The 23,289-nt window shown below is 38.6% G+C and overlaps 8 protein-coding genes and 2 non-coding genes across 21 annotated transcripts; 7 read left to right on the top strand and 3 right to left on the bottom strand.

Moving 5' to 3' along the window:
- Window positions 1-300: 300 nt before the first annotated feature.
- AT2G47115 (protein rolling protein) lies at window positions 301-1,872 on the top strand. The gene is made up of 8 exons (NM_130279.3): window positions 301-668; window positions 761-794; window positions 867-1,016; window positions 1,102-1,191; window positions 1,271-1,336; window positions 1,414-1,505; window positions 1,591-1,638; window positions 1,735-1,872. Exons 1-8 carry the CDS (start codon window positions 358-360, stop codon window positions 1,844-1,846), a joined length of 903 nt encoding a protein of 300 aa, NP_566096.2. The 5' UTR covers window positions 301-357; the 3' UTR covers window positions 1,847-1,872.
- A 4-nt stretch (window positions 1,873-1,876) lies between these two features.
- On the bottom strand, window positions 1,877-2,587 carry UBQ6 (ubiquitin 6). Of its 2 annotated transcripts, NM_001202839.1 has the most exons (2): window positions 1,986-2,587; window positions 1,877-1,933 (listed from the first exon to the last, which is right to left on the bottom strand). In NM_001202839.1, the coding sequence occupies exon 1, from the start codon at window positions 2,519-2,521 to the stop codon at window positions 2,048-2,050; it is 474 nt and encodes a 157-aa protein (NP_001189768.1). In that variant the 5' UTR covers window positions 2,522-2,587; the 3' UTR covers window positions 1,877-1,933; window positions 1,986-2,047. The 2 variants fall into 2 exon arrangements, with proteins under 2 accessions (NP_001189768.1, NP_566095.1); NM_130278.3 differs by having other exon boundaries at window positions 1,877-2,587.
- On the top strand, window positions 1,905-2,072 carry AT2G09785. Its single transcript, NR_140602.1, has one exon.
- A 135-nt stretch (window positions 2,588-2,722) lies between the features above and the next one.
- On the bottom strand, window positions 2,723-2,795 carry AT2G47100. The gene has a single exon. It is a non-coding gene; the product is annotated as a tRNA-Ala (tRNA).
- An 83-nt stretch (window positions 2,796-2,878) lies between these two features.
- On the top strand, window positions 2,879-5,997 carry AT2G47090 (zinc ion binding/nucleic acid binding protein). 5 transcript variants are annotated; one of them, NM_001202838.1, is made up of 8 exons: window positions 2,881-3,092; window positions 3,234-3,319; window positions 3,389-3,542; window positions 3,628-3,836; window positions 3,918-3,966; window positions 4,037-4,126; window positions 4,209-4,271; window positions 4,366-5,971. In NM_001202838.1, exons 1-8 carry the CDS (start codon window positions 2,925-2,927, stop codon window positions 5,776-5,778), a joined length of 2,232 nt encoding a protein of 743 aa, NP_001189767.1. In that variant the 5' UTR covers window positions 2,881-2,924; the 3' UTR covers window positions 5,779-5,971. The 5 variants fall into 5 exon arrangements, with proteins under 5 accessions (NP_566094.2, NP_001189767.1, NP_001324630.1 ...); NM_001337248.1 differs by having other exon boundaries at window positions 3,234-3,388; window positions 3,521-3,542; NM_001337247.1 differs by having other exon boundaries at window positions 3,234-3,542; window positions 4,366-4,633; window positions 4,715-5,971.
- A 355-nt stretch (window positions 5,998-6,352) lies between these two features.
- SPL1 (squamosa promoter binding protein-like 1) lies at window positions 6,353-10,569 on the bottom strand. Of its 2 annotated transcripts, NM_001337245.1 has the most exons (11): window positions 10,343-10,527; window positions 9,624-10,023; window positions 9,370-9,548; window positions 8,854-9,293; window positions 8,677-8,751; window positions 8,487-8,594; window positions 8,283-8,400; window positions 8,064-8,205; window positions 7,811-7,967; window positions 7,177-7,722; window positions 6,353-7,095 (listed from the first exon to the last, which is right to left on the bottom strand). In NM_001337245.1, exons 2-11 carry the CDS (start codon window positions 9,689-9,691, stop codon window positions 6,670-6,672), a joined length of 2,259 nt encoding a protein of 752 aa, NP_001325109.1. In that variant the 5' UTR covers window positions 9,692-10,023; window positions 10,343-10,527; the 3' UTR covers window positions 6,353-6,669. The 2 variants fall into 2 exon arrangements, with proteins under 2 accessions (NP_001325109.1, NP_850468.1); NM_180137.3 differs by having other exon boundaries at window positions 9,624-10,569.
- A 1,489-nt stretch (window positions 10,570-12,058) lies between these two features.
- On the top strand, window positions 12,059-14,397 carry PTI1-4 (Protein kinase superfamily protein). 6 transcript variants are annotated; one of them, NM_130274.4, is made up of 8 exons: window positions 12,059-12,341; window positions 12,460-12,556; window positions 12,643-12,896; window positions 12,994-13,120; window positions 13,212-13,485; window positions 13,567-13,699; window positions 13,795-13,881; window positions 13,978-14,397. In NM_130274.4, exons 2-8 carry the CDS (start codon window positions 12,463-12,465, stop codon window positions 14,104-14,106), a joined length of 1,098 nt encoding a protein of 365 aa, NP_182229.1. In that variant the 5' UTR covers window positions 12,059-12,341; window positions 12,460-12,462; the 3' UTR covers window positions 14,107-14,397. The 6 variants fall into 6 exon arrangements, with proteins under 6 accessions (NP_182229.1, NP_001324147.1, NP_001189766.1 ...); NM_001036475.1 differs by having other exon boundaries at window positions 12,253-12,341; window positions 13,011-13,120; window positions 13,978-14,318; NM_001337244.1 differs by having other exon boundaries at window positions 12,643-13,120.
- A 165-nt stretch (window positions 14,398-14,562) lies between these two features.
- Window positions 14,563-15,677, top strand: AT2G47050 (Plant invertase/pectin methylesterase inhibitor superfamily protein). The gene has a single exon (NM_130273.2). The coding sequence runs from the start codon at window positions 14,645-14,647 to the stop codon at window positions 15,293-15,295; it is 651 nt and encodes a 216-aa protein (NP_182228.1). The 5' UTR covers window positions 14,563-14,644; the 3' UTR covers window positions 15,296-15,677.
- A 1,347-nt stretch (window positions 15,678-17,024) lies between these two features.
- On the top strand, window positions 17,025-19,369 carry VGD1 (Plant invertase/pectin methylesterase inhibitor superfamily). The gene is made up of 2 exons (NM_130272.4): window positions 17,025-18,260; window positions 18,348-19,369. The coding sequence occupies exons 1-2, from the start codon at window positions 17,162-17,164 to the stop codon at window positions 19,034-19,036; spliced, it is 1,788 nt and encodes a 595-aa protein (NP_182227.1). The 5' UTR covers window positions 17,025-17,161; the 3' UTR covers window positions 19,037-19,369.
- A 1,368-nt stretch (window positions 19,370-20,737) lies between these two features.
- On the top strand, window positions 20,738-23,088 carry VGDH1 (Plant invertase/pectin methylesterase inhibitor superfamily). Its single transcript, NM_130271.3, has 2 exons — window positions 20,738-22,031; window positions 22,119-23,088. Exons 1-2 carry the CDS (start codon window positions 20,954-20,956, stop codon window positions 22,805-22,807), a joined length of 1,767 nt encoding a protein of 588 aa, NP_182226.1. The 5' UTR covers window positions 20,738-20,953; the 3' UTR covers window positions 22,808-23,088.
- Window positions 23,089-23,289: the final 201 nt, after the last annotated feature.

Here is a 23,289-nt window from a genome sequence, read left to right as displayed (position 1 = left end):
TAACTTACAATATTGAAATCGTTAAAAATGCTTATATCCTATTTTGTGTGTAGTTTCCCCCTATAAATCTTTGTTTTCCCATTTTATTTTGTTAATATTGACCTTGATATTTTTGGACTTCTCTTTCATTTATTTTATCAACTCTTAATTTTAAAATTATTCATGATTCATGTTTTCATGTACATGCATCTATAAGTTATCTAACTGTCAATTTACACGAGTAACAAACGATCACAACAGCTGGTCGTCTCGCTTTAAAAACAACCCACCTGCCGAAAATTCCACTCCATGCATAAACAAACCACTTTATTTTTTTAGAACTAATCAAATGATAAAAAAATTTGTAGTTAGTAAATCATGGCATTGATCGTTTATTGGTATGACTTCATCTGCTTTGCGATAGTTGCGGCTGCAATCGTCACGTCCTTGTGGTTTCTATCCCGCAGAGACAGAGGCTGCGTAGTAATTGATGATACGTCCCACGATAGCTTGTTACCACTTTATAGATCGAACAACCGTGGTTCGGCTCGGTTATGGGCCAGTTGCTGGACAAGATTACATCCCGGCTGGCTACTCTTTACTCGTTCCACCTCTTTTCTCTCCATGGCTGCTTTATTGGCTTGGGATGTCATCAAGTGGGACGCAAGCATCTTCGTCTATTACACAGAGTGATCTTTCTTCTTTTAGTGTTCTAAGCCAAAATTCTGAATGTAATCAGATCCGCATTGTTCATGACTAATGTTATTTGGTTTTGTAACAGATGGACCTTCATGCTTGTGATCATCTACTTTGCGGTACGTCGTAACAGCTTTTCGAATAAGAGTGTTAAATCCGGGTATTGTTTATGTTCATTGGGTTCTCTGCAGATGGGTATTGTAGCTTCAGTATATGGTTGTTTGATACATTTAAAGGAGCTAACACTTGAAACTGATGAAGATGTGGTAGTAGAAAAGGTCGGAGATGAGTTCCGGCGAAGATTAGAGGTTTGTGGTTGTTTCATGCAGACAATTTTTCAGGTTAGTGTCAACAGTCACGGAGTCCCAATTTTTTGCTTCATACACACTTTCACACAGTAACTCTTCTGTCTGGTTTGTGTTAAAGACAAGTGCAGGGGCTGTAGTGCTGACGGACATTGTGTTTTGGTTAGTTATAGTTCCTTTCCTATCGACTACTCGCTTTGGGTTAAACACGGTAAGAACGAACATTTCAGCCTATGTTTAACAATGAAACTACTCAAGACTCTACTAATCGAATTTATGATTTGATGCAGTTGACGATCTGCATGCACACGGCAAATGCAGGCTTCCTCCTGCTTGAAACACTCCTCAATAGCCTTGTAAGCAAAAATGAAGTTAACCAAGACAATAGATTTTAAGAAAAGAGCCTAAAGAAATTCGTTTGTTCTGATTTCAGCCATTCCCTTGGTTTCGAATGGGATATTTCGTGCTATGGAGTTGTCTCTATGTTATATTCCAATGGATCATCCACGCATGTGGCTTCACTTGGTAAGCAATAACGACTTACATTGATGATACTTAACCCACAACTTAGCGCAACCAACCTATTCTAATCAACTCGAACCTATCTCAGGTGGCCATATCCGTTCCTCGAGCTAGACAAGCCATGGGCTCCGATATGGTAACCATCCTCATTAATTCTATCTAATCAACTTTATAATCGTTTTAAAGATTTGACGGATTGTGATTATACACTAACAAAACAACATATTCACAGGTACCTATGCATGGCAATTGTTCATATCCCTTGCTATGGAGCTTATGCCGCAATAGTAAAAGCCAAGAACTCCTGTTTCCCATATCTATTCCCAAATGCTCTTGTAACTTAGATTAGATTGTGTGAACTATAAATCAATCATGCAATAAGATTTGAAAGTAATTCAAATAAAGAGCATAAAAATATCCATAAGAAAAACCTAGATATGAAATTCAAACAAGTTCAACATAAGATCCACAACATCCAAAAACAACTTCCAAATTCCAAAAAAAAAGCAGTATTCAATTCAAAATGATAGAGATCGAGATGAAAATCATTCCTGAGCTCCTTCTTTCTGGTAAACGTAGGTGAGACCACACTTACCACAGTAGTGACGATCGAAATGACTCGCCATGAAAGTCCCAGCACCACAGGTTGCGTTAGGGCACTCCTTCCTCAAACGCTGAACCTTACCTGAACCATCAACCTTGTAGAACTGAAGAACAGCGAGCTTGACCTTCTTGTGCTTGTGCTTGATCTTCTTAGGCTTGGTGTAGGTCTTCTTCTTCCTCTTCTTAGCACCTCCACGGAGACGAAGGACAAGGTGAAGCGTTGATTCCTTCTGGATGTTGTAATCGGCTAAGGTACGTCCGTCTTCGAGCTGCTTTCCGGCGAAAATCAATCGCTGCTGGTCCGGTGGGATTCCTTCCTTGTCTTGGATCTTGGCCTTGACATTGTCGATGGTGTCAGAGGACTCGACCTCGAGAGTGATCGTCTTCCCCGTTAGGGTTTTCACGAAGATCTGCATCTTTTTTTGCTTTTACGGCGGAAGAAAATTTCTGGGGAAACTCTTTAAGTGGTGAGAAGAAATAAAAGAGTAGTGGTTGAGAAACTAGGGTTTTGGAGCTCGCTTTTACAATTACGTAATTACCCCTTTGAAAATGGGTTTTATTAATTACATTGGGCTTCAAAGGCCTTTTAACGAATCTCAGAAAATTAAAAAATGAGTTGGAGATGCGGGGGATCGAACCCCGTGCCTCTCGCATGCAAAGCGAGCGCTCTACCATTTGAGCTACATCCCCAATATGTTTACTTGTGTCTGAATTAAAATAATAATAGGATTGTTGTTCCTTCGTCTCTTTTCTCTTATAAGTGGCCTGTTGCAATCTCTCTCTGGGTTTCTCCTGAGAAAATCGTTGGAGTTAGAAACCATGGATGATAGTTGCGCCGTTTGCGCGGAGAATCTCGAATGGGTTGGTTACGGATCTTGTGGTCACAGAGAGGTTTGCTCTACTTGCGTTGTTCGTCTTCGTTTCATACTCAATGATCGTCGATGCTGTATCTGCAAAACCGAATGCCCCGTCGTCTTTGTCACAAAGGTTAGGGCTTTTTCCTTAATCTGCTCAAATGTGTTGCTCTTAAATGGTAAAAGATAAACTTTTTTAAGATAGTGAGAATCTGAGACTAAAACTTGTAAATTTGCTTGAATCTTGGGTTACATTTGCTGTGTTCTATTGCAGGCTTTGGGTGATTATACAAAGACGATTAGTGATTTCTCGACTACTTTCCCATCAGTACCAAAGGAAGGTCGAGTAGGATCCTTCTGGTATCATGAAGAAACCAATGTTTACTTTGATGACTTGAACCATTACACAAGGATTAAAGCAATGTGCAGGCTCTCTTGCAATTTGTGTAACGATACAAACAAGACTCGACCAAAGAAAGAGCCTAACCATTGTGTTCGGTTTAAGAGCGTTGAACACTTGAAAGATCATTTAAATCATCAGCACAAATTGCATATGTGCAGTTTATGTCTTGTAGGTCGTAAGGTCAGGTTCTGAAACTACCCTCTTAGGTTTAAGATATCTCTGCTAACGATTTATCATGAACAAGCTCATGCTTTTGTTTTGACAGGTTTTCATTTGTGAACAAAAGTTGTTTACTAAGGGACAGCTGAACCAACATATAAGTAGTGGTGACTCGGAAGTTGATGGAAGTGAGAGTGAAAGAGGAGGTTTCACTGGTCATCCTATGTGTGAGTTCTGTAAAAGACCATTCTATGGTGATAATGAGCTATACACTCATATGTCTAGAGAGCACTACACTTGTCATATATGCCAAAGGTAATTGCTATTTGTAGTTGTGAGAGTTATGAATTTGATTGACCTCGAAATGATTTCATTTTCTTCCATTTGGCAATGCAGGCTGAAGCCTGGACAATATGAATATTATGGAAACTATGATGATCTTGAGGTATGAATGTAATCTTATTGGGTGTTCTGACTCTTTAACAGTACATGTCTCTTACTTGTTTTTGCAACAGGTTCATTTCCGAAGTGACCATTTCCTATGTGAAGACGAAACCTGCCTTGCTAAGAAGTTCATAGTTTTCCAAATCGAAGCTGAGCTAAAAGTAAAACACATTTTTTTTATTCACACTGTTTGTTATGGTGATACACAATGATGTTTAAAGGATCACTTGCATTTTTTTCTAGAGGCATAATGCTATTGACCATGGAGGTAGAATGTCTCGGTCTCAACAAAATGCATCACTACAGGCATGTATCGTTTCCGAGTACAACTCTTGCCAGTTAATTATCTTTCCCATCTTTTGGTTTGCTTTATGATGTTTAATAGTTGGTTCTGTTTCAGATACAAGCCAGTTTCCAATACCCGAACAGTCGCCGTGGAAGACGCCGATCTTCTCTTCGTGAGCCTAATCTTGTGCTTCTGGAATCTCAAGCATCTTATGCCTTTAACGACGATAATAATCTTCCTCAACATGTGGGACGCTCTGGAAATTCACGTCTTGGAGAATCTTCTTTTCCTCCACTCTCTGTGCAAGCAAACCAAGGCCAATCAAGATTTGGACAGAACTCAGAGAGTTTAGTTAGTAACACCACGACTACTCGTCAAAGACATCGTGCAAACCAAGGCCAATCAAGATTTGGACAGAATTCAGAGAGTTTAGTTAGTAACACCACGACTACTCGTCAAAGACATCAAACAAATAGAAGTGCAACTTCTGGTTCTTCTCAAGCTTGGCCAGCACTAAACCGAGGCCCGGCAGAAATATCAATTACAAGCAGGGTACAATCTTCTGGTGCTTCTGCTCAATCTCAATCTAGGCACCATGACAGAGTTGAAAGTACTAGAACTCTTGCTTCTGCAGTTCCACAAGATGCTCGTACCACAGTTGGTGGATGCTCATCTGGTTCTTCTCTGAGTTCCGCCAATGCAACAAAGAGGAATAATCATCACTCGTCTTCAACCCCTAAAATGTCTGAAACAAGATCACTGGCGCAGCCTTCTCATTCTGATTCTCCTCAAATTTCCGCTGTGAAAAATCGCAGGTCATCATCCACCAGTGCAAATGCAGGGAACATTCAAGTAGCGCAAGGTGTTTCTGATGTACAGTCTGACAATAAAAGTTTGGTTGAAAAAATACATGCCAGCCTTGGACACGATGAAGAGTTATTCATGGCCTTCAAGAATACATCAGGAAAGTATCGTCATGGTTCCATCGATGCCAGAACTTACTTGGAATATGTGAAAGGTTATGGTTTGTCTCACTTAGTTCTGGATATGGCTAGACTCTGCCCGGACCCTCAGAGGCAGAAGGAACTCATTGATACCCACAACGCCTGCTTGAAAGGAGGAAATAAAGGGAAAGCTGTGAAGGTTGAAAGTAGCAGTGACTCCAAGGGGGATAGATTTGTTGATACAGTGAGGAAGTTACAATTCTCTGACAAATCTCAGGACAAAGACAAAGATAAGGATGCATACCGTTCAGATAAAGGCAAAACAAAAGTGACGACGTTGGTGAATTCTTCATCGGCTGGAGTGGGATTAGGTGACACAGGCAAGCAACCTAAGAAAACTTCAAAGTTTCTCAGAACACGTCTAGGAGAGAAATCAATGGCTGCAGTACTAGATCTTAGGAATTCTAACCCAGAGCCTGAACCAGAACCTAAGAACGATAACTCCAAAAGGAGCCAGAACTCTCCCGGTGGATTGCCACTTCGTGGTGCTTGGAAGAGAGGAAGTGCAAAACTCTTCGTCTAGTAAAAAGATTTTTTTGCACAGATGAACCAAGTCTAAGGATCAAATAGTCATATAGTGTTCGTGTCTTTTGATGTAATGACTAGCTTAAGTTATCAGATATTTTTTTATGAGCATTTATGTTCGATCCTTGTTGATATTAAAATAAAAGGCCTCTCATTAAGCTTTTGAAAAGCAATAAACACAACAACTAGAGAGGAGATGGAGGATTCCAGTGAGGAACCCAATCAGGAAGCACGTAAACCTTGCCATTAGGTGAATCAGCTATATCCGAGAAAGCTGAAAAGACTTGGGATTGAAGGAACGTGGGGTTCTAGTAGCGATATCGTAAACGACATAGCCTTCACCATAACCTTCAACGAGGAAATAGATGGAATTAGGGCTTAGGCCCGGGAATGAGCTTACTTGGGTTGTGTTACTTGTGAGATTCGGATTCTAGCTTCTTCTTCTCCCCAACTCATTAGATGTACCAGAGAATGAACAAGTCATCAGAGTGTTGGAATGGACATCCAAGATTCCAAGTCATAAATTAATGTATCTATTTGTCAAGTGATGAATCTGATGTACCAAAAAGCTTCAAAAGTATGAATTCAAGGGAAACTTTAAAAGAAGGCTAGTACAAGAACAACTCCATTGTTAAATTACAATATAAGTAACAAATTATTCTGTCAAACAAAAAATATACTAATCAGAGAGAGAATCCTTAGGTTCGAGAGAGATAGGAGAGGCTTTTACACAACAACAACAACAACAATAATAACAACAATCTTCTTCTCCAACATGTCTCTATATCTTATACTCATATAGTTACATATAGAAATCACACCTCTATGGGTTTTATATAAGTAACATTCATATATATATCTTAGAAGATCTTTCAAAGTAGACTTACACTCAGCTTGTTCCATAGTCCAATAACTCCCACCTGAACGGTTGAAACACATAGAGCACTTCCGGGCAACTCTTAAACAGAAGTGCCACACAGACGCAAACCGCAGCAATCGCCACCATTGACAACATAGCTGGTCTGTACGCTACAGACCTGCGTGTTGTCCCATACACCAGTTTATGGTCACAGAGCTTGCATGGAATCTGTGTGATCTCCAAGGCTGAAGCCATCGGACCTGATTTTGGTTCTTTCTGCTCTCTGTCTGAGAAAGAAACTGGGATGTTGACCACAACATGATCTTCAGTTGTTGACTTTTTATTGATCTTGCGTTGAATCAAGTGGATGTATGAGAAGTGACCGCGTAAGCGTGCGTAGTCTTCTGGTGTGAAGCCTGTGCTGTCTCGACATGTCTTCCACGCTTCAATCCCCACCTATATCAGATGCACAAAGATAAGCGTTTAGCTAAGAGAATCAAATTTCATGGCTGAAATAAGAGGGAAAATCAAAGTCACCATTGCAGGATCTTCTGTTAGCGCATCCAACACATCTTCTGAACCGTCTTTACCAGCTGCAATATGAAGAGGTGTTAAGCCGGCTGGACCAGCAGCATCGGGTCTAAACAAGCTGTTTCTTTGTTGCTTGGGAATATATCTCAAGAGCATTTCAACCATAGGCTTAGAGTTTTTCCTCACGGCTCTGTGAAGAAGGCACAGTTCTGACAGTGTGGCATTAGAGGAGGAAGAAAATTCACCAACAGCTCCATCAAAGAACATGTTTAATAGCTTTCTGATCACAGCGCACCACTCTCGATCCATTGAGAACTCGATTAGCCACTGGAAGCGTATTAATGGGAAAACGCCTGGATTTGGGTCTGATTCCCCAAGTTTACTTCTGTGAAGAAGCCAACCGATTTCATGTATGAAATCCATAGCTTGCTTAGCAGAATCAGTTCCAGTGAACTCTAATGTGGTTTCAAGTATACGGATTTCAGAACAAACATCGTCATCTTCAACCACTAAGAAAGGGAAGAAGCTGCTACTGAGTCCTTGGTCTTCAATCTGGAATAACCATCAAGTAAGCTCTGAGTCTGATGAACAACATGTGACCGTTTTATCAATGATCAGAGTAAAAATAGAATGTGCTCACCTCCATGAATCCTCGACCACTCAATATAGGCATATCACAAGAGAAGTTTACACACTCAACAATCTCACTGTTGTCCTTGAAATCGTCATCCTCCCTGGTCGTCGAATCGTGTGTTGTTTCCTGAATCAAGTATTTTCCTTCAACAGAACAAAGTAACCTGTAAAAAAGGTACAAAGACATTTAGACATCAAAGAAGAAGAAAATTAAGACAAGGAAGGCCAAAATTTCATTAAAAAGAAAAACGGAACAAAACCTTGTGCCACGCTGACGGAGATTCATGCCTTTAACTGTAAATTGAGCCTTCTCCGTTGCAGCTATAGCAAGCGGTTTAACGCTAATGATGTGACTATAATCACGACTTTTTAGAGACAATGAAGTGTCAACGACAACCTGACCTGCAACCCCGGATTGACGATAAATACTGAGAAATCCAGAGAGGTATTCACAAGGTGAAAGTATTCTCAAAACTAACCGTTATATACAAATGCAAGTTGGTTCTGCACCCTAACATAAATCCATCCAGTTGTCCACAAGGGATCATCGGAGAGATCTAGAAGCTTCCCTAAGCTAAAACCCAGATCGTCTGAAAGCTGCCAAGCAAAATAAAAACCCTTGAGGAGTCTGGAACTTTATAAAGACGAGTATTGTCAAAGAGGGGAGAGGAAGTTTAGCTTACTTCTTCCCAAGCAGTTTCAGCTTGACGAAGATAGATGGTCAATACGATACAGCCAGGTCTTATGTAGCTCTCCATGTCAGTTGGACTATGCGATAACCAGTCAAGAATCTGTATATCGAGAAACTAGCACATCAGTTTAACTTCCAACATCACAAAGTAAGAACTTGAGAATAATCAAGCAGACCAATACCTGTCCTCGTAAGACAATAGGAAATTCATTTGGCTCTTTCCCAAATAGTTTGAACACAATCCGGCCTGTGCGCATCTGAGATGGAATCATAACAAATTACGAAAAGGTCACAGGAAAATATCAGCAGGCTAAGAGATCCAGAAAATAATGGAATGGATGAGGTAAGAATATACATACCTGAGCATCTTCACTAGAACTTGAGGGTGACTGGTCAGATGCTGAATCTGAATTCCTACTTGTCTGAGGCGGACTAGACTGATGTATCCATGAAGGATAATCAAGAGAACTGGTCGCTGGATTCGTTGGAGGAGGAGATCTTTCGACGTCTGTGTCATCTGAGTCTATATAGATATCATTCAAATCAAAATCATTCATTTTGACTTGTTTTTCTGATCTGTTCTCGGTAGCTGTCCCATCTTGCCGAGCCGAAAATTGCTTTAACTCCTCTTGAGGAGCTTGCTCAATCCCAAGCAAAGCCGAGTTTCCAATATTTAAGGAACCTTGAGATCCTCCTCCTTGTAGAAGAAGTTCAACTAAGTTTTTCCCTAACTGTTCGCCAGCATGGCTTACGAGGCTCTTCAGAAGATGAGACATCAAATCTTGATCACCGGTATGGTCTGCAAAGGGATAGAAATTTAGCAGCTGATACAAACTTTAAGACAACATAGAGATGAGCAGAGTAAAACACCATACTATGCATATTGGAGAGTATCTTCAAGAGAGTAATCAAGAGATAGTTGCTTGAGTGATCATCACTAGGATTCCCGTTAGCGCCAGGTTCGGGATTTGTTTTCCTCCGACGTTTATTATGGCCAGCCAAACGTCTACGACAACTTCTCTTTCCTTCATCAAACTCCTGAAGAAGATGGAACCTGCAAGAGAGAAGAAGAAGAATAAAGTTGGATTCATTTTTTGTTGTTGGGAAAGAGAGAGAGAGAGAGACATACCTACTACATTGCTGACAAAAGCGCTGCAAGATACCTCCGACAGTGGCACTAGTAGCCTTGGAATGCATCTCACAGACCTTATGGCGTCTATGATAATCCTTAACTTTACTAAGATCAGCTTCACAGTTTTCGACCTGACAAACGGCTCCGGATTTGGTCTTCTTGGCAGGAAAAAGGCCATCACTTTCACCATTAAGATTCAAAGTAAGAGCACCATTAGTGTCTCCTTGAATGGCAACAGCTCTCCTCTTCTTGTCATTGCCTTCATCAGAGCAGGAGGAGGAGCTATTGGACGAGTTTCCTAGAGGGAAAAACTGACGTCCCCTAGTAGTTTGGGTGGCGAGAAAGAGATCACCATCCCATTTCCAATCATTCAAATCCCACTCCACACTTCTTTTACCTACGGACCCATAGAATTGTTGAGCCTCCCCACCTTCATCAATTCTAGCTTCCATCACTCGATCCAATTCAACAACAGCCTAATTGATCTTTGTAGATCCAAACAAATAAAAACACAAACTTTGGTCCTAATCAATTAGTCTTGCCCAGAAAACCTTAAAAAAAGGATCCATGTAAGCCAAACACAGATGCCTATAATCCAAAAAAAACCTCTGGAAACCTCTTAATATATAGCCCTAAAGCTAGCTCTTGAACGCAACAGAGACACCTTTTCAACACTAATCAATACAAAGAAGGAATAAGTAACCCCAGAAATACACCTTTGAAGAGAGCCCAATAGTGATGGAGATGCTATGAACAAGAAGAAGATGTGATGAATCTGCGTTTGTGGCGTGATAGAGAAGAGTATGTATGGTAATGGTTATGCTAGTACAATAAAGGTTAGGGGAGAGACAAAGAGTGAGAGAGAGAGAGAGATACAAAACAGAGAAAGAAAAAGAGTTAGGACAGAGAGAGAAAAAAAAAAACCAATTTTATTTAGTCCAGCAAAAATAATAATTAATTTTAAGGAAAAACAAAATAGTGGTGGGGACCACTTCTACACTGATTTTAATATTATTTTAAAAAAATTGTCTAAGATAAAAATTATATTTTGTGAATTATGTGTATCTCATTTTTCTTTTTCCCATGTGAAGCAGTGTACTTGTTAACTTACCCCACATTTCCCCACTCATGGTAGTCAATAATCACCTGTTTCGCGGAACATTCCAAGAGTTTTTATTGTCTATGTTGTGATGTACCATACATAGTAAGTGTTGGTTGCGACTTCTTGGGAAGAAATCGAGTGTTCCGTGCCTAGTGAACAACCGCGGTAACCGCTAGTTGACAAAGAAAGTGTCGGTGTTTGTAAACGCGCTTTGACTTTGACTCCTAAAGATATAACAAGTTTTCTAATTGGGTCAACCTTTCGGTCTCCATGTGGTCATTATGGTCTGGGCTTTCTTGGCCCACTCTTTTTATTTGGCCCACTTACATAAACCCGCTTTTAATTTTTTATTATAAAATAGTATATTAGATTTGGTTTCTTGTTTTTATCCTTTGATGGCCTCTAATCATTTAATTTAACGTGGGATATTAACATTTTGTTTTGTTAGTGTGAGTACAAAGAAAGAGAGACCAGTCACATGATATGATGATAAACTCGAACGAAGAATCCAATGCGCCACGTCTTCCATGTTCCTCGTCTTGGTAGCTTTAGAATCTCAATGGATCTAATTCCTTTCAATTATATAATCTCATTATCGTCCTTAAAAGTATATATTATTCCACATTTTAAAAACCATGCATGATGCTGATTATTATTGGTGGTATGACATTGATATACCTTCCGTTCAAACTCAAGCCCCAATATGTATACTGAATTAGGAACCGAATAAAGAGACAAATCATAAGTGTATTAAAAGGTATTACCAACCGCAGCGGCAAAGTTCCGGCTAATAATTCCCATATATAATCTATTTAAAAGAGAAAATATAGAAACGGCTAATCATGATCATATGGTTCGAGAAAGATATTGATTAGTGTTAAAATAATGTAGTCACCAAATTAAAAGACACCATGATTCGTCTCGAACATGGCCATATTTTGTTCACATGCACGATAACGACTCCCACATATACGACCCATTACTCACCAAACCACCCTTTCTAATTTATTTCTATTTTCTTGTCTTTTTCGTACGAAAGCAACGAGATTTCAAAAGGTAACGCGGAAACATAAACTGAATTTAAAAGGTAACATTTGAAGTCTTTTTTCATTACGAAATTCTACTCGTTTCCTTTTAAGCTAGTATTGGTTCTTACACTTTTATATAAAAAAATGCATAGAAACGTAACGTAGGATGCCTAGTATTTGACTATACGTATTAATTACCAAGTCATAGTTAATAGTTTTATATCTAAAAGATATGGCACTAATTAACAAACAAAGGAAAATACTCCATATAGAAAGCGTCATTTAAGAAAATTATTATGATTGTAATTATTATATCATGTAAGACAAAAACAAAATGAAATAAAACGATGTGGCAATCTGGTCGTTGGATTTTGGGTCATTGTCAAATAATCCAACGGTGTTAATGTCGACACGCTGGCGTTGAAAATCCAGTCAAACTTGGGAGAGCTAATCACTCGTACCTATAATTTCTCTCTAATTAAGCTCAAGACATTGATTGTCATTTGTTCTTCTTCACTCTCTCTAATAATTCTCCAGAACATTTTGCACATTCCGTTTCACTCCGTGTTGTTGGATCCCCCAAAGGTAAAACCTTTTTCCCCAGATTATTTCTATTTCGTTCCTCTCTTCTCGATTTCGACTGATTTTCCGTTTTTATGCTCTTCTCTTTTCCATTTTGAACTCCAATTTTGATTCTTTAAAGAAAATGAGTTGCTTTGGGTGTTGTGGGGAGGATGATGATATGCATAAAACTGCTGATTATGGAGGTCGTCATAACCAAGCCAAACACTTTCCTCCAGGTATCAAAGTTGGATCTTGCTATCCAAAAAATCAAGACTTTACTTGTTTCCTGTTTCCTCATTGGAGTTTTGGTTTTGGTGTGAAGGAAATGATGCAAGGCACCACCAAGCCTCTGAAACTGCACAGAAGGGTCCTCCAGTTGTGAAGTTGCAGCCTATTGAAGTACCTATTATCCCTTTTAGTGAACTCAAAGAAGCAACTGATGATTTTGGATCGAATTCTCTCATCGGTGAAGGCTCTTATGGAAGAGTATACTACGGGGTATTAAACAATGATCTGCCTTCAGCGATTAAAAAGTTGGATTCTAACAAACAGCCTGACAATGAATTCCTTGCTCAGGTTTTGTGTGGTTTTCTGTTACTACTGTGTTATGGTCACATAAATGTCTCACTTTTTTTGTGTTTAAGAACTTGGGAAATTTTGACACTGCTTGTAGGTTTCCATGGTTTCTAGGCTTAAACATGATAACTTTGTTCAACTTCTTGGCTACTGTGTTGATGGGAATTCACGGATACTTTCTTATGAATTTGCCAATAATGGATCTCTTCATGATATTCTTCATGGTACTGTTTTTGCTTATTAACACACTTGTAGAGTCTAGACATAATATTCTTGAGTTTTAACATATTATTTAATCTATGATTCTCTCCTCAGGGAGAAAAGGTGTGAAAGGAGCACAGCCAGGTCCTGTCTTGTCGTGGTATCAACGAGTCAAAATTGCAGTTGGAGCTGCAAGAGGCCTTGAGTACTTGCATGAAAAAGCTAATCCTCACATCATTCACCGTGACATTAAATCCAGCAATGTCCTCCTCTTTGAAGATGATGTTGCCAAAATTGCTGACTTTGATCTCTCTAATCAAGCTCCTGATATGGCAGCTCGCCTTCATTCCACCCGAGTTCTTGGGACTTTTGGTTACCATGCCCCTGAGTAAGTTGGTTTCTTTTGAAGACATTGAATAGTTTGATGAGCTCTCAAGTCTCAAATGCTCTTCCTTTGTTTTCTTAACAGATATGCAATGACCGGGCAGTTAAATGCCAAGAGTGATGTCTACAGCTTTGGAGTTGTCTTACTCGAACTTCTTACAGGTCGAAAGCCTGTTGATCATAGACTACCCAGAGGCCAGCAAAGTTTAGTCACATGGGTACTAATTAATTTCTCTCTATCCGATCACATCTTTTATCTTCATATATATAGCATGATCATCAACCATGTAAACTGTTACTTATGATACATCAGGCTACACCTAAACTGAGTGAAGACAAGGTTAAACAATGCGTTGATGCAAGACTCGGTGGCGATTACCCTCCAAAAGCTGTTGCTAAGGTAAGAAACCAAACTTTTCATAACCTCAGATTGTGTTTACGTTTTAGACTGCATTCATTGTTCTTAACCTCAAGTTATGGTGATGATGATTCGCAGTTAGCCGCGGTTGCTGCGTTGTGTGTGCAATATGAAGCAGATTTTAGGCCGAATATGAGTATCGTTGTCAAAGCTCTTCAACCTTTGTTGAATGCTCGAGCCGTAGCTCCAGGGGAAGGAGTACATTAGCCACCTCTGTCTCGGCGTTTCTCTTCTTACCAGAAAATTTGATTTTTACATATACACGATATACCAGTCAAAACTTAATTTATGTGCATAGAAATCTCTGTAATGTTTTTTAAAAAACTATATTTTTACATTAAATCCGTTACCCTTATTATTTGGACTCTTGTTTAATTCACAATTAACCAGAATCATACAAATTAAAACATTCTTTTACTTGATTTTTCTCTGTTAGTAAATTATAGATTATAACTTAAATGTAAATAAAAATTGTTGTCGTTGTTAATTTGCTCATTTTATATTTTGAAACAAAATTAGGATTAGTGACTCGGTACCCACAGATAAAAACGCCACAATTCACTCTTTATCATCCATTCATTTTTGAAAATAGTCAAAACCAAAAACAAAAAACATCCAAATTTAGAAAATCCATATAAATCTTTTATATATACGTAACATTTCTCTTCCTGTTTCTAATCCATTCCTTTCCAATCCACGTCCAAAAAACAAAACCAAAAAAAAAAAAAAAAAAAGACAAAAAAAAATGAACACTCCAATAAAACTCGCCTTTCTCATTCTCTGCATTGCCCTAACCGCAACCGCATTTATAGTCCCAGCAAAACGTGACGCCGTTTCACCACACCACCAAAAAGCCGTCGATGGAATCTGCAGCGTTGTGCAAGACAAACGTCTATGCAGCATTACCTTAAGAAACGTCCCAAGCGATGATCCCGCCGTTTTGGTTCGTTACTTAGCCACGGCAGCAGAAGCGTCCGTTAAAAAGGGTTTGAAGTTCCTCTCCGGAATCAAACCAAAATACAAAGGAAACGCCTTCGCCACAACATGCATCACCGGCTGCGAGAAACAGCTACACAACGCCTTGGACGACTTTGCAGATTTCTGGAAAGCCGCAGGAAAAAATCTAACGAGCATGGCTGAGAATTACTTCACATGTAAGAAGAAGATGACTTCCATCTTCACTTACCATTCCACTTGTCTCGATGACATTTACGACAAGACGTTGCACAAAGTGGTCGAAGGAGGGATTGGCCTTGGGAAAAGAATGAGTGGTGAGTCTGTGGATGTGTTCGCTGGAATGGGCAAAGTCTTTAACACTTTCAACATTAAGACCAAACTTAACCAGAAAGATACCGACACGTTGCTCCCACCACCTTTGTCCTTTTACTACTATTGATTTTATTTATCAATATATATTATATATCATAAAACACAACAAAATGTACTGCTTCGGTCGATGGTGATGAATAATTTTCATCGATTGGGTTTTCAGATATTTTGGGGATCTTGTAACCAAAGGTTCCTTTTGATGTATGTTTGTATTTAATATGTTATGGATTATAATCATGTATGGACCTCGTGATTGGAAAGGATATGGAATAATGTGATTATCTAATAATAAAAACGTAATTAATATCGTATTTGCATATATGTATTTTATGTTTATACATTCTTACTCATATTTTCGTTTGTTTTTTTTCTTCATTGATGCTCCACATTCTGACGTAAATTTTGTAATCAATGGCTACATACATTTTTTTAAAAACACCAAAAACCAACGCAATTTGATTCCCCGTAATTCGTCATTATTTAGTGACCTAACTAACTTTTTACCATACATCCTACTCAGCCGAAGATGAATACCATTTCGTCGCTGATTTTACTTTTGTGGATTTGTTTGTAGTATATAATATACCCTTTATGTTTAGTAGGCAAAATGTGTAGTTATTAAAAAAAATTGTGGTTATATATTATAAGTACTTAATTGGTTTTATTAACTAGACATGCTACTGATCAGCCGAAGATATATAAATACCATTCTGCCGCTAGTTAATTTATATTTTTTGTTGCTACAATTCTGTTTTCTTTCTTGTAGTGAGTGATTTACTCTCTCTTTGTTGGTTAATGTAAAGATGTGATGATTTACTCTCACTATTGATTTATTTTTCACTATGAAAATATGTAGATTTAGATATTTTACAAAGGGGAAAAAATCAATTGAAAAGCAATTTAGAAGTTTTATCTTTTGTGGGTCACATATTAATTCTTATACGTATGTATTAAGTTCCGAGGGGCGAGGGATACGAAAATGTAAATATAATGTTTCTCGTTAATTAATCAAACTGCTATATATATATATATATATATATATATATATATAGCTACGTTTATATACATAGCATGTTGCAATAAATCAAATACGTACGGGATTGTTGCGGTGCATACGTGAAGACAAAGTATATATATTGTATGACAAATTGAACTGGTCTGGTTACCTATAGTAGAGCTCATTTTTTAGGATTTTCTGTTAAGAAGAGCTCATTTAAAGAGTTTGTTATATAGAAGCTCTGAATATTTATAATTTAGTTATATAATCTGGTTCATTCATATCCGATACTGCATGCAGACCAGTTAACCAATGGAATGAAGGTGAAAATATGCGCTTTAATGTTTTGACCTATACATAGTCAAGCTATGACATGACTGATTTTAAAAGGATTTTTTGTAACTCGGTTTTATACAAGTTTGGTTTGTTTGGTCCAACTTGACATAGTATTTAACTAAGGATTAAAAGTAAAATTACAGCTAATATCACTTAAGGAATTATAAATTTCTCTTTATTTTTATTTATTTTTTTCTTCTTTATTTTATTTTTAGTCAATCAAACCACCACAACTTCTAATCAGGGGACGTACGCCATATTTATCTTATCGTGACCAATTTTAATCCGCAACTAAGCAATTACAAAAACAAATCTTTAAAGTTAATTATAGCTTTCTTGACCGAATACTCTCAGCCATTCGTCGACCGCAAATCTCTCCCTCTCCATGCAAAATCCATGCACGGTCCTAATTTTAGAAACCAAAAAGCTTCTATATAAACCTCCAGCATCCATCACAATAGATACTGGCCCAAGTCATTCAACAACTTGGCTTTTATCTAATAAAGCCCCTCCCTCTCCGATAAACCTTAAATAAAACCGGAGGGAGAGCAAAAAATAAAAACAAAAATATACAAAAACAAAAACAAAAAATCATAAAAAATGATTGGAAAAGTTGTGGTCTCGGTGGCCTCCATCCTCTTAATAGTTGGAGTTGCCATAGGAGTCGTTGCCTACATAAACAAAAATGGTGATGCTAATCTGTCTCCCCAAATGAAAGCGGTCCGAGGAATTTGCGAGGCGACTTCCGACAAAGCCTCATGTGTCAAAACTCTCGAGCCGGTCAAGAGCGATGACCCAAACAAGCTGATCAAGGCTTTCATGCTCGCTACCAGAGATGCTATAACCCAATCATCAAACTTCACGGGTAAAACCGAAGGAAACTTGGGTTCGGGCATCTCGCCAAACAACAAAGCCGTTCTTGATTACTGCAAGAAAGTTTTCATGTACGCGCTTGAGGATCTCAGCACCATTGTTGAGGAAATGGGTGAAGATCTTAACCAGATCGGGAGCAAAATCGACCAGCTTAAACAATGGTTAACCGGTGTTTACAATTACCAAACTGATTGTCTTGACGATATCGAAGAAGATGATTTAAGAAAGACTATTGGAGAGGGCATTGCAAGCTCCAAGATTCTCACTAGCAACGCTATTGACATCTTCCACACTGTCGTTAGCGCCATGGCCAAGCTTAACTTGAAGGTCGAGGACTTCAAGAACATGACAGGCGGAATCTTCGCTCCTTCAGACAAAGGAGCAGCTCCCGTCAACAAAGGAACCCCTCCTGTTGCTGATGATTCTCCCGTGGCCGATCCAGATGGTCCTGCTCGCCGTCTTCTTGAAGACATTGACGAGACCGGAATCCCAACATGGGTTTCAGGTGCTGACAGGAAGCTCATGACTAAGGCTGGACGTGGCAGTAATGACGGTGGTGCTAGGATCAGAGCAACCTTTGTGGTGGCTAAGGACGGAAGTGGACAGTTTAAGACTGTTCAACAAGCCGTTAATGCTTGTCCTGAGAAAAACCCAGGCCGTTGCATCATCCACATCAAGGCTGGTATCTACAGAGAGCAAGTGATCATCCCTAAGAAGAAGAACAACATCTTCATGTTCGGAGATGGTGCAAGAAAGACCGTCATTTCTTACAACAGAAGTGTTAAACTCAGCCCTGGAACCACCACTTCCCTTAGTGGCACAGTCCGTAAGTCTCACCAAACCCTAATTCACTAGTTAGGTTAACAAATATTTTTCTCTACATATATAGCTCATGTTATATATTATTGCGCAGAGGTTGAGTCCGAAGGATTCATGGCAAAATGGATCGGATTCAAGAACACCGCCGGTCCAATGGGACACCAAGCTGTGGCTATCAGAGTGAACGGAGACCGTGCCGTGATCTTCAACTGCAGGTTCGACGGTTACCAAGACACCTTGTACGTCAACAATGGTCGTCAGTTCTACAGAAACATTGTCGTGTCAGGAACAGTCGACTTCATCTTCGGCAAATCCGCAACCGTGATCCAAAACTCACTCATTGTTGTCCGTAAAGGAAACAAGGGACAATTCAACACGGTCACAGCCGATGGAAACGAAAAGGGTCTAGCGATGAAAATCGGTATCGTCCTCCAAAACTGTCGCATCGTTCCCGACAAGAAACTAGCGGCAGAGAGATTAATCGTGGAGTCATACTTGGGAAGGCCATGGAAGAAATTCTCTACCACCGTGATTATCAACTCCGAGATAGGAGATGTGATTAGACCAGAAGGTTGGAAGATTTGGGATGGGGAAAGTTTCCACAAGTCATGTAGGTACGTTGAGTACAACAACCGTGGACCAGGAGCTATCACTAACCGAAGAGTTAACTGGGTTAAGATCGCCAGGTCTGCAGCTGAGGTCAATGACTTCACTGTTGCTAACTGGTTAGGTCCTATTAACTGGATTCAAGAAGCCAATGTTCCCGTCACGCTTGGATTATAAGGCGTATAAATCAAATCAAATCAAATCAAAAAAAAAAAAAAGAGTAGTACGTGCTCATGTAAAAGGTGAAAATACAACGTCGTTTTCGGTAGGGTAATATGCGCGGGGAGATGAAGTTGTAAGATTTGCTTTTTGTTTGTCTCACGTATGAAAGATGAGGAAAAAAAAAATATTGAAAATTTATGTTGTTTGATTTTTGTTTCTATGTTTTGGGATATAATAATTTATTCGCTGTGTTGTACCTATGTTTAATAACCTTTTTAAAATATTATAATTTAACTAATTTATTTTACGTTGTTGTCAATTCTCTAATTTACTGAAATTATTATGGACATTCATATAATTAACTTGCCCGATATTTCTCCATTTTGGGTTTACTTTGAGACAGAGGAACAATCGTGTCTTCTTTTCTAACTCAGTCCTGTCTTTTTTTTTTTTTTTTTTTTTTTTAATTTGCATACAAATGGATTACAGTCGTCGCAAATGCTTATTTTTAAAAATAAAAAATGGGTATATCAAGTTTATTGTGATCTTTTTTTGTTTCCAAATTGTTTTGGTTTTAGAAGATATATGGCAACATTTTTTTGGGTGAAACGGATACAATGCAACAGTGGTTTAATTGATTAACACCAACTTACCCAACAGAGATGCAAGCTGCACAAAAATTTTGCGAGATTTTTTTTTTTTTTATTTTAAAAAGGAAACTGCTAAAATATACGTACGAGACTAATGCTATGTTACATATTTCCAAAGATTTAATCTTCTTCCAACGGGTATTTATAACATCTAGTTTAAAACCTCTAAGACGTAAAATTTCCTTTCTCTTCTTAGACGTAGTCATCTGAGATTCTGTCACGATAGCTAGACCCATATCTCTTTCAACGTTATGTAAATTATAATATAAGTTTCTAATTTTTATTTTTAAATGATTATTACTTTTGATCCCTCATTGTTTTTTAAAAGTTTTTTTACACCTTTTCATTCAAGATTTTATTTTAAAGTTGAGTTTTAGCATTTAAGTCCAAACAGAAAGTTTTATAATACTAGAAACTTGGATGATAAATTTGCAATACAATATAAATATAAACTGGATTTTGGATCATGTTATTTGATATAATTTATTCATCATTAGAGATTTCACAAATTCAATTTTTCGTGCCATCATGTAGATTTATCATACAAGTTATTAATTTAATTTGATTTTTCAAAAATATCTTTTTAAAAAGTTTTAAAATTTGATTTAAATTTTTATCTATTTAAATTTTCAATTTTTAGAATTTGAAGTAATAGAAAGTTAATACGTTTGATATACGATGTAAAAACTAACCATTGAATAATGTCAATTGATAATTAGGGATTTTCACAAACTTAATATATAACACAATGTCGATTTGTTACACAAATCCCTTATTTAGAATTTTAAGTAATGAAAAATTAGATAATAAATAAGAAAAATTAACCATATTTGGATCATTTCACCTGACCTTGTTTATAGTAAGGACTAATGACTATTATAGAAAGTTAATCCTAAATTCCATATATATGGACGTAAGATTGAAATAACGTAAATACCCTTAGTAAGATTTGGAACTGCAAATTTACGTTCGGCATCCTTTTCTAAGTTCGACGTCACGAGCTCCAGCGAAAGTTAAATAAAGCTTTTTGACCAAATATTCTCAGCCATTCGTTGACCCACATCAATCCCTCTCCATGCAAAATCCATGCAAGTTACTAATTTTAGAATTCAAAAAGCTTCTATATAAACCTCCAGAATCCATCACAATAGATACTGGCCTAAGTCATTCAACAATTTGGCTTTAATCTAATAAAGCCTCTCCCTCTCCGATTAACCTTAATAAATCCGGAGGGATCGGAGAGAAAAAAGAACCAAAAAAAAAAAAAAACAGAAAAAAAAAAATGATTGGAAAAGTTGTGGTCTCGGTGGCCTCCATCCTCTTAATAGTCGGAGTTGCCATAGGAGTCGTTGCCTTCATAAACAAAAATGGCGATGCTAATCTGTCTCCCCAAATGAAAGCGGTTCAAGGAATTTGCCAGTCGACATCCGACAAAGCCTCATGTGTCAAAACTCTCGAGCCGGTCAAGAGCGAGGACCCAAACAAGCTGATCAAGGCTTTCATGCTCGCTACAAAAGACGAATTAACCAAATCGTCTAACTTCACGGGTCAAACCGAAGTAAACATGGGCTCGAGCATCTCGCCAAACAACAAAGCCGTTCTTGATTACTGCAAGAGAGTTTTCATGTACGCTCTTGAGGATCTCGCTACCATTATTGAAGAAATGGGTGAAGATCTTAGCCAGATCGGGAGCAAAATCGACCAGCTCAAACAATGGTTAATCGGTGTTTACAATTACCAAACTGATTGTCTTGACGATATCGAAGAAGATGATTTAAGAAAGGCGATTGGTGAGGGCATTGCAAACTCCAAGATTCTCACTACCAACGCTATTGACATCTTCCACACTGTCGTTAGCGCCATGGCCAAGATTAACAACAAGGTTGACGACTTGAAGAACATGACAGGCGGAATCCCCACTCCCGGAGCCCCTCCTGTTGTTGATGAATCTCCCGTGGCCGACCCAGATGGTCCTGCTCGTCGTCTTCTTGAAGACATTGACGAGACCGGAATCCCAACATGGGTTTCAGGTGCTGACAGGAAGCTCATGGCTAAGGCTGGACGTGGCCGTAGAGGCGGCCGCGGAGGCGGTGCTAGGGTCAGAACGAACTTTGTGGTGGCTAAGGATGGAAGCGGACAGTTTAAGACGGTTCAACAAGCCGTTGATGCTTGTCCTGAGAATAACCGAGGCCGATGCATCATCTACATCAAGGCCGGTCTCTACAGAGAGCAAGTAATCATCCCTAAGAAGAAGAACAACATCTTCATGTTTGGAGATGGTGCAAGAAAGACCGTCATTTCTTACAACAGAAGTGTTGCTCTCAGCCGTGGAACCACCACATCCCTCAGTGCCACAGTTCGTAAGTCTCATCAAACCCTAATTCAGTAGTTAGGTTACACATATTTTTCTCTACATAATTCATGTTTTCGATATATATATTGTGCAGAGGTTGAATCGGAAGGATTCATGGCGAAATGGATGGGATTCAAGAACACCGCCGGTCCAATGGGACACCAAGCCGCGGCTATCCGAGTGAACGGAGACCGTGCCGTGATCTTCAACTGCAGATTCGACGGTTATCAAGACACATTGTACGTTAACAACGGTCGTCAGTTCTACAGAAACTGTGTGGTCTCGGGAACAGTAGACTTCATCTTCGGCAAATCCGCAACCGTGATCCAAAACACACTAATTGTTGTCCGTAAAGGAAGCAAGGGACAATACAACACGGTCACAGCCGATGGAAACGAATTGGGCTTAGGGATGAAAATTGGTATCGTCCTCCAAAACTGCCGCATCGTGCCCGACAGGAAACTAACGCCAGAGAGACTTACGGTGGCGACATACTTGGGAAGGCCGTGGAAGAAATTCTCGACCACCGTGATAATGAGCACCGAGATGGGAGATTTGATTAGACCAGAAGGGTGGAAGATTTGGGATGGGGAAAGTTTCCACAAGTCATGTAGGTACGTTGAGTACAACAACCGTGGACCAGGAGCATTCGCTAACAGAAGAGTTAACTGGGCTAAGGTTGCCAGGTCTGCAGCTGAGGTCAATGGCTTCACAGCTGCTAACTGGTTAGGTCCTATTAACTGGATTCAAGAAGCCAATGTTCCTGTCACAATTGGATTATAATTTATAAAGCGTATATGAAAATTATTTTAGTTTTTAAGTATATGAAAATTGGTGTATGAAATTGGTTTATGAAAACTTTTTAAGAAAGTCTATAATGTTTTTCCTCTGTTAATTTGCTTCATCTAATTAAGGTCATATTGCAATGCAGACAAGTACTCATGTTGCTTTATTATAAGTTCCTTCTTACTGAGTCTATATGTTTTTCCTCTGTTTTCTTCATCTTGTTTTTTTTATAACAAATCCTCGGTTTTCTTAAAGAAGAGAAAACTAAAGTAATGACAATAATAAAAGTGTTTTCTATGTGTTTTAACTTCTTATAAACTTTTCATCGAACGAGGAAAAAGAATTAGATTATCCTTTGGTACAGATAATGGAACAAGCTTCATGCCCATATACCATAGGCCTACATCAGGGAAATATTCAATATCAAACCATTACGCCAAGTTTTAAAAAACACTTTATCATTTAAAATTTCATATAAG

Source organism: Arabidopsis thaliana, chromosome 2 (genome assembly GCF_000001735.4).
Source record: "Arabidopsis thaliana chromosome 2, partial sequence".
In the NCBI taxonomy this organism is placed as follows: domain Eukaryota; kingdom Viridiplantae; phylum Streptophyta; class Magnoliopsida; order Brassicales; family Brassicaceae; genus Arabidopsis; species Arabidopsis thaliana.
The sequence above is the reverse complement of the archived record's forward strand: the minus strand, read 5'-3'. Positions and strand labels throughout refer to the sequence as shown.